The following is a 7,340-nucleotide window of genomic DNA, read 5'->3' on the forward strand; positions in this document are numbered from 1 at the left end:
AGAACCAGACTCGGGAAGAAACCTCTGGCAGAACCAGACTCGGGAAGAAACCTCTGGCAGAACCAGACTCGGGAAGAAACCTCTGGCAGAACCAGACTCGGGAAGAAACCTCTGGCAGAACCAGACTCGGGAAGAAACCTCTGGCAGAACCAGACTCGGGAAGAAACCTCTGGCAGAACCAGACTCGGGAAGAAACCTCTGGCAGAACCAGACTCGGGAAGAAACCTCTGGCAGAACCAGACTCGGGAAGAAACCTCTGGCAGAACCAGACTCGGGAAGAAACCTCTGGCAGAACCAGACTCGGGAAGAAACCTCTGGCAGAACCAGACTCGGGAAGAAACCTCTGGCAGAACCAGACTCGGGAAGAAACCTCTGGCAGAACCAGACTCGGGAAGAAACCTCTGGCAGAACCAGACTCGGGAAGAAACCTCTGGCAGAACCAGACTCGGGAAGAAACCTCTGGCAGAACCAGACTCGGGAAGAAACCTCTGGCAGAACCAGACTCGGGAAGAAACCTCTGGCAGAACCAGACTCGGGAAGAAACCTCTGGCAGAACCAGACTCGGGAAGAAACCTCTGGCAGAACCAGACTCGGGAAGAAACCTCTGGCAGAACCAGACTCGGGAAGAAACCTCTGGCAGAACCAGACTCGGGAAGAAACCTCTGGCAGAACCAGACTCGGGAAGAAACCTCTGGCAGAACCAGACTCGGGAAGAAACCTCTGGCAGAACCAGACTCGGGAAGAAACCTCTGGCAGAACCAGACTCGGGAAGAAACCTCTGGCAGAACCAGACTCGGGAAGAAACCTCTGGCAGAACCAGACTCGGGAAGAAACCTCTGGCAGAACCAGACTCGGGAAGAAACCTCTGGCAGAACCAGACTCGGGAAGAAACCTCTGGCAGAACCAGACTCGGGAAGAAACCTCTGGCAGAACCAGACTCGGGAAGAAACCTCTGGCAGAACCAGACTCGGGAAGAAACCTCTGGCAGAACCAGACTCGGGAAGAAACCTCTGGCAGAACCAGACTCGGGAAGAAACCTCTGGCAGAACCAGACTCGGGAAGAAACCTCTGGCAGAACCAGACTCGGGAAGAAACCTCTGGCAGAACCAGACTCGGGAAGAAACCTCTGGCAGAACCAGACTCGGGAAGAAACCTCTGGCAGAACCAGACTCGGGAAGAAACCTCTGGCAGAACCAGACTCGGGAAGAAACCTCTGGCAGAACCAGACTCGGGAAGAAACCTCTGGCAGAACCAGACTCGGGAAGAAACCTCTGGCAGAACCAGACTCGGGAAGAAACCTCTGGCAGAACCAGACTCGGGAAGAAACCTCTGGCAGAACCAGACTCGGGAAGAAACCTCTGGCAGAACCAGACTCGGGAAGAAACCTCTGGCAGAACCAGACTCGGGAAGAAACCTCTGGCAGAACCAGACTCGGGAAGAAACCTCTGGCAGAACCAGACTCGGGAAGAAACCTCTGGCAGAACCAGACTCGGGAAGAAACCTCTGGCAGAACCAGACTCGGGAAGAAACCTCTGGCAGAACCAGACTCGGGAAGAAACCTCTGGCAGAACCAGACTCGGGAAGAAACCTCTGGCAGAACCAGACTCGGGAAGAAACCTCTGGCAGAACCAGACTCGGGAAGAAACCTCTGGCAGAACCAGACTCGGGAAGAAACCTCTGGCAGAACCAGACTCGGGAAGAAACCTCTGGCAGAACCAGACTCGGGAAGAAACCTCTGGCAGAACCAGACTCGGGAAGAAACCTCTGGCAGAACCAGACTCGGGAAGAAACCTCTGGCAGAACCAGACTCGGGAAGAAACCTCTGGCAGAACCAGACTCGGGAAGAAACCTCTGGCAGAACCAGACTCGGGAAGAAACCTCTGGCAGAACCAGACTCGGGAAGAAACCTCTGGCAGAACCAGACTCGGGAAGAAACCTCTGGCAGAACCAGACTCGGGAAGAAACCTCTGGCAGAACCAGACTCGGGAAGAAACCTCTGGCAGAACCAGACTCGGGAAGAAACCTCTGGCAGAACCAGACTCGGGAAGAAACCTCTGGCAGAACCAGACTCGGGAAGAAACCTCTGGCAGAACCAGACTCGGGAAGAAACCTCTGGCAGAACCAGACTCGGGAAGAAACCTCTGGCAGAACCAGACTCGGGAAGAAACCTCTGGCAGAACCAGACTCGGGAAGAAACCTCTGGCAGAACCAGACTCGGGAAGAAACCTCTGGCAGAACCAGACTCGGGAAGAAACCTCTGGCAGAACCAGACTCGGGAAGAAACCTCTGGCAGAACCAGACTCGGGAAGAAACCTCTGGCAGAACCAGACTCGGGAAGAAACCTCTGGCAGAACCAGACTCGGGAAGAAACCTCTGGCAGAACCAGACTCGGGAAGAAACCTCTGGCAGAACCAGACTCGGGAAGAAACCTCTGGCAGAACCAGACTCGGGAAGAAACCTCTGGCAGAACCAGACTCGGGAAGAAACCTCTGGCAGAACCAGACTCGGGAAGAAACCTCTGGCAGAACCAGACTCGGGAAGAAACCTCTGGCAGAACCAGACTCGGGAAGAAACCTCTGGCAGAACCAGACTCGGGAAGAAACCTCTGGCAGAACCAGACTCGGGAAGAAACCTCTGGCAGAACCAGACTCGGGAAGAAACCTCTGGCAGAACCAGACTCGGGAAGAAACCTCTGGCAGAACCAGACTCGGGAAGAAACCTCTGGCAGAACCAGACTCGGGAAGAAACCTCTGGCCGAACCAGACTCGGGAAGAAACCTCTGGCCGAACCAGACTCGGGAAGAAACCTCTGGCCGAACCAGACTCGGGAAGAAACCTCTGGCCGAACCAGACTCGGGAAGAAACCTCTGGCCGAACCAGACTCGGGAAGAAACCTCTGGCCGAACCAGACTCGGGAAGAAACCTCTGGCCGAACCAGACTCGGGAAGAAACCTCTGGCCGAACCAGACTCGGGAAGAAACCTCTGGCCGAACCAGACTCGGGAAGAAACCTCTGGCCGAACCAGACTCGGGAAGGGTGGCCATCCGCCTCGACCAGCTGGGGTTTGAGAAGACAGAAAAGAGGGAAAAGAGGGGGGAAAAACACCATAACGCCATTCAAAGGATACCTGCTGGAACAGGGAAACACAAGTTAATAACCACAATAATGTCACATGTATATAAAATCATTTGAGAAATTAAACGGGGAAAAAGAGAGCAAAGTGAGGAAAGGTGTGACAGATGAGGTCCCCCAGCAGTCTAAGCCTATAGCAGCTTAACTATGGGATGTTTCAGGATTACCTGAGCCATCCCTAACTATAAGCTTTATCAAAAAGGAAAGTTTTAAGCCTAATCTTAAAAGTGGAAAGGGTGTCTGCTTCCCGGACATTTACTGGCAGCTTATTCCACAAGAGAGGGGCCTGATAACTGAAGGCTCTACCTCCCATTCTACTTTTAGAAACTCTGGGAACAACAAGTAAACCTGCAGTTTGGGAGCGAAGTGCTCTGTTAGGAAAATATCTTACAATGAGATCTTTAAGATATGAATCTAATGGAACACCTTCAGGATATATTAAGAAGAACAACAAAAACCCCTTCCAGCAAAAAGAAGCTCAGTGAAAATCAAAGTGAAGCTTTCTGTAAATTAGCATAAAGAGGATGAAGAACTTCTCAGCTCTTCAAACTATTAGCGTCTCAGTAACGTTTGAAACGTTAACTTTCAAGGGAGCTGCTTCATGTTTCCAATAGTCTCCTGTTCAGTTGGTTTTCTTTTAATCGATATTTTTCTAATATTTAGATATTAATATATAGAAAATAAATATACTCAAAAATGGATACTAAAAAACTACAAATATACAACACTTAAGATAAAAACTAACATACAAGATGAGGAAGGAGGACACGGTATAGTACCAAACTCATAAATTCTGGACGATAGAGCACCTGAATATAAGCCACACCCTCTAATCTTTAAAAGAAAATCCATTTTGTACTTGTATAGGCCGCACCAGATTACAAGCCGCCACATTGTAACATGAGATCTTTACACAGAAAGATGTTACACGTGAGGGTTTTGAAACTTTTAATTAAATTTGTATGCTAACATAAACGAATACAAACTGCAAATGCTTTTTTTTTTTCCGAACAATGCCTGTAACACAGCTGGTTTTTAAAAAAAAAAAAAAAAAAAAAAAAAAAAAAAAAAAAACGGTAGCCTGTCAGGAAAAAATCATTGATCGCCTTCTTAATCTCCCTCCGGCGCACTAAAACCATCAGTCATCTTTTTCAGAGTCCAAATTTGACCAGCTTCAGAACTTCGTCACTCACTTCAGTCTCTTCGGTGTCGCTCTCACTACCTCATCTCAGATTGATCGCCTTTAATTTAAAATCTGCATCATGCATTTCTTCTTGTTTTTCACGTTAACTGTGCTGTGTTGGGCTGAAGCAACTTTCCAAACAGTGTCCCAGCTCGTGCCTGAAATATTATGAATATTACTGCTCATATTAATATTTCAGTACTTTACATTACACAAGTTTGAGGGTCTAAAATATCAAGTATAATTTGTGTCTCTTCCAGTTTGCCAGTATCGTTCTTCTGAGTCATCACTCATTTGTGGATAGAGCTGAGGTGTACTCGGTTCTTGTGATGAGCTTTAACAAGCTTCATTCGGGCAGATTTTCGTTAATCTAGGTCACCATATAGAAGATGAATCTCTAAAGCATTGCTTAGATGTTGCACTTTGCTTTATCCCTCTATTAATCACACATATTTTACAACTGTCCGTTTAATCCTTTCAAACTGTTGTTTGGATTGATAAGAGTAAACAGTGCTTCTTCTTCTTCTTCTTCGCACACAGGAAGTGAAACTGCAAACTTGAAGGAGATGATTTAGGTTGAAAATTTTTACTGATCTGATTTAAGTCCATGGTTTCCTTCTCCAGGCTGAGGAATATCCGCTACACCTTCAACACCGTCCTGGTGGTGTTCATTTGGCGTGTCTTCATCGCTCGATCCCAGATGGCTCGAAACATCTGGTACTTCGTGGTGAGCCTCTGCTTCAAGTTCCTGTCGTACTTCAGAGCTTCTTCCACCATGAGATAATGAGCCCGGGACAGCGGCGGTGGGTGGTGAGGCGGGCGGCTGAAGAAATGAAGAAAACGCTGGCTGTGGATGATGAGAGGCGCCTGTGCTCAAAGTGCTGGTTTTTACCCCCCCAACACTTGAGGAATGAAATGAAACACCATGAACGCACACAAAAAGATAAGTTACTGGACGAGCCTGGAGTCCGCGGCGCTCTCAGATCTCACATCGCTCACCTGATCTCTGGCACTTTGTGAAATGCAGGTTATATCTCACAGCACACATCACTCGGACTGACCCCGCTTGAGCTAATCGTAGAGAAAACACATCATTCTGTTCACCTCCAGCCGGTCCGGTCCTCCTGGACCTCCCTTCTGCTCGCCTTCCGCCTCCTCTGGCAAACTATGCATTGGATAATGCTCTGCTCCGGAAGTCTTAAGCTCACTTTTGACTCGGTCAAGGCTTCATTCTTTTAGGTTTTCTGTGTTTAAGCGTTAAAAAACAAGCACTCCAACTGCATTTTTTTTCTTTGCTTAAGTTTACCAAGCAGGGCTTTCATCTGACAGCAGCTTTTTTTTTTTTTTTTTTTTTTTTTTTTTTTTTTTTTTTTTTAAATGGTCTTCTTCAGACTGGTATACGCTGACCTGACACCCCCCCCAAAGACTAAAGCCATTTCAACCATTAAGACAGCTGCACCGGCAGCTTTTTGTAACGGTTAAAGCGGGAAGGGGCTTGCTTGTGCTGAATCGTGCCCACCAGGAGTCCTCACTGGCCTTCTTTCCTCTAATCCTGCTGGACAAAAAGAAACTTTAAACAGTAACGCACTCCTGTAAGTCTGCAGCAGCCTGCTCCCTTCTTACAACCAAGCACAACACGGATTGTAATGGCTTTACTGAGTGCCTATAAACAGATTATTATAGCATCAGCAGATCTGGCAAAAGCTACTTCTTCTTCAGGTTTCTTTTTGTGTTTAGACGTCATTTGTGACCGTCAAAGCTGACAGTTCAGCAGAGAAATGGCGTCACCTCTTATTTTGAGTGTTTCTCCACGACTGATTATTTTAAATGTAGGTGATGGCTCCTGTTCTTTGTTTCCTTTAAGTACACTACTTTTTAAGTAGCACCAACTCGAGCCCCCGTCTCTGTGAATGCTCCTGTTACTGTATCAATCTTCTGTTACAAGGTCGTGCATGTTTGTGTAACTTTTGCAGGTTCTAGTCTGTTGCGTGATTCGGGTCATTTATCATCTATACAGGTATGTAAGACCTGTACCTGAATGGTTCTGTCTTGTATTTTTTTTTTTCTTGGTTTAAAACGAGTTTTGCCTGTTACAGAATTTAGATTTTATAAGAATTAACCCTAACTGCCATATTCAGTCTCGTTGGGCACGTCCAGGGTTTGCCTTCCCCGTTGATTGAGCCCGTTAGCTTTGTAGAAGCAAGGTGTATCTGCTTGTTGGTCTTTGATTGTGCTTGCATGCGTCTTCTCCAAGTGACTTAGTAACTTCAAACGCCTACACGTTCACCCCCGTCTGTGTTCTGGTGTCGTTGTGGAGTGGGATTTTTCACAGGATGAGTCATTGTACATAACATTGTGTGCTAAGTGGACGCATCCGCCCTGAATTGTGCCTGAACTTTTCTCAATATTCTAATGTGAAAGAGAGCAATCAGATGTATGTTTTCTAATTATTTCAGCTCTGTTTAGGTAGAACTCAAAAGATAACGGATGTATTTTTCTGCAGATGTCATTGCATTGCTAGTTTACAGAAGAGGAGCTCACTGAACCAGCTTCAGCTGCTGTAAATACTGGAAAAAAAAGAAAAAAACGGTAAATACAGATATTTAAACTTAAGGTTCAGAGCTAAAAGTAACTTATCATTTTCTTTACTGTGTAGATCCCCATTTTTCCTTCTGAGTGAATGTAAAGAACCACATTTCTGTGTAGTTGGAGCTATTAAAAAGCTATTATCGCCTGTAATTTTAATAGGTTATTAGCCGGCTGAGTGATTAAACTGCTGTTGTGTCATTTCCATTTTATAGTTCCATTTTGTGATTGTGAAAGGCAGCTGTCGTACACATCTTCAACGTGATGTGGGTGGAAAAATGGCAACTGTATGTCCGCTTAAGCTTCCTTATTGTGGTTTTTATTCACTTCTGATATCAGGAATCTTCACTTTACTGAATCATACCAATGATTTATTAATCAAACATAACTGCACACAGTATCTACATCATTATGTGGATGGTCAGAAGCCCATAAGATGA

At 46.5% G+C, this 7,340-nt stretch overlaps 1 protein-coding gene across 2 annotated transcripts in view; it reads left to right on the forward strand.

Annotated features, from left to right (window-relative positions):
- far1 (fatty acyl CoA reductase 1) overlaps nt 1-6,972 on the forward strand; it is a 39,865-nt gene extending 32,893 nt beyond the window's left edge. For both annotated transcript variants that reach the window (XM_072386612.1, XM_072386613.1), the window contains exon 13: nt 4,939-6,972. In XM_072386612.1, the coding sequence (XP_072242713.1) occupies nt 4,939-5,098 (160 nt within the window). In that variant the 3' untranslated portion in view covers nt 5,099-6,972. The remainder of the gene's footprint in view (nt 1-4,938) is intronic.
- Nucleotides 6,973-7,340: the final 368 nt, after the last annotated feature.

Source organism: Leuresthes tenuis, unplaced genomic scaffold (genome assembly GCF_036924035.1).
Source record: "Leuresthes tenuis unplaced genomic scaffold, fLeuTen1.0.hap1 SCAF_5, whole genome shotgun sequence".
Taxonomy (NCBI): Eukaryota; Metazoa; Chordata; class Actinopteri; order Atheriniformes; family Atherinopsidae; genus Leuresthes; species Leuresthes tenuis.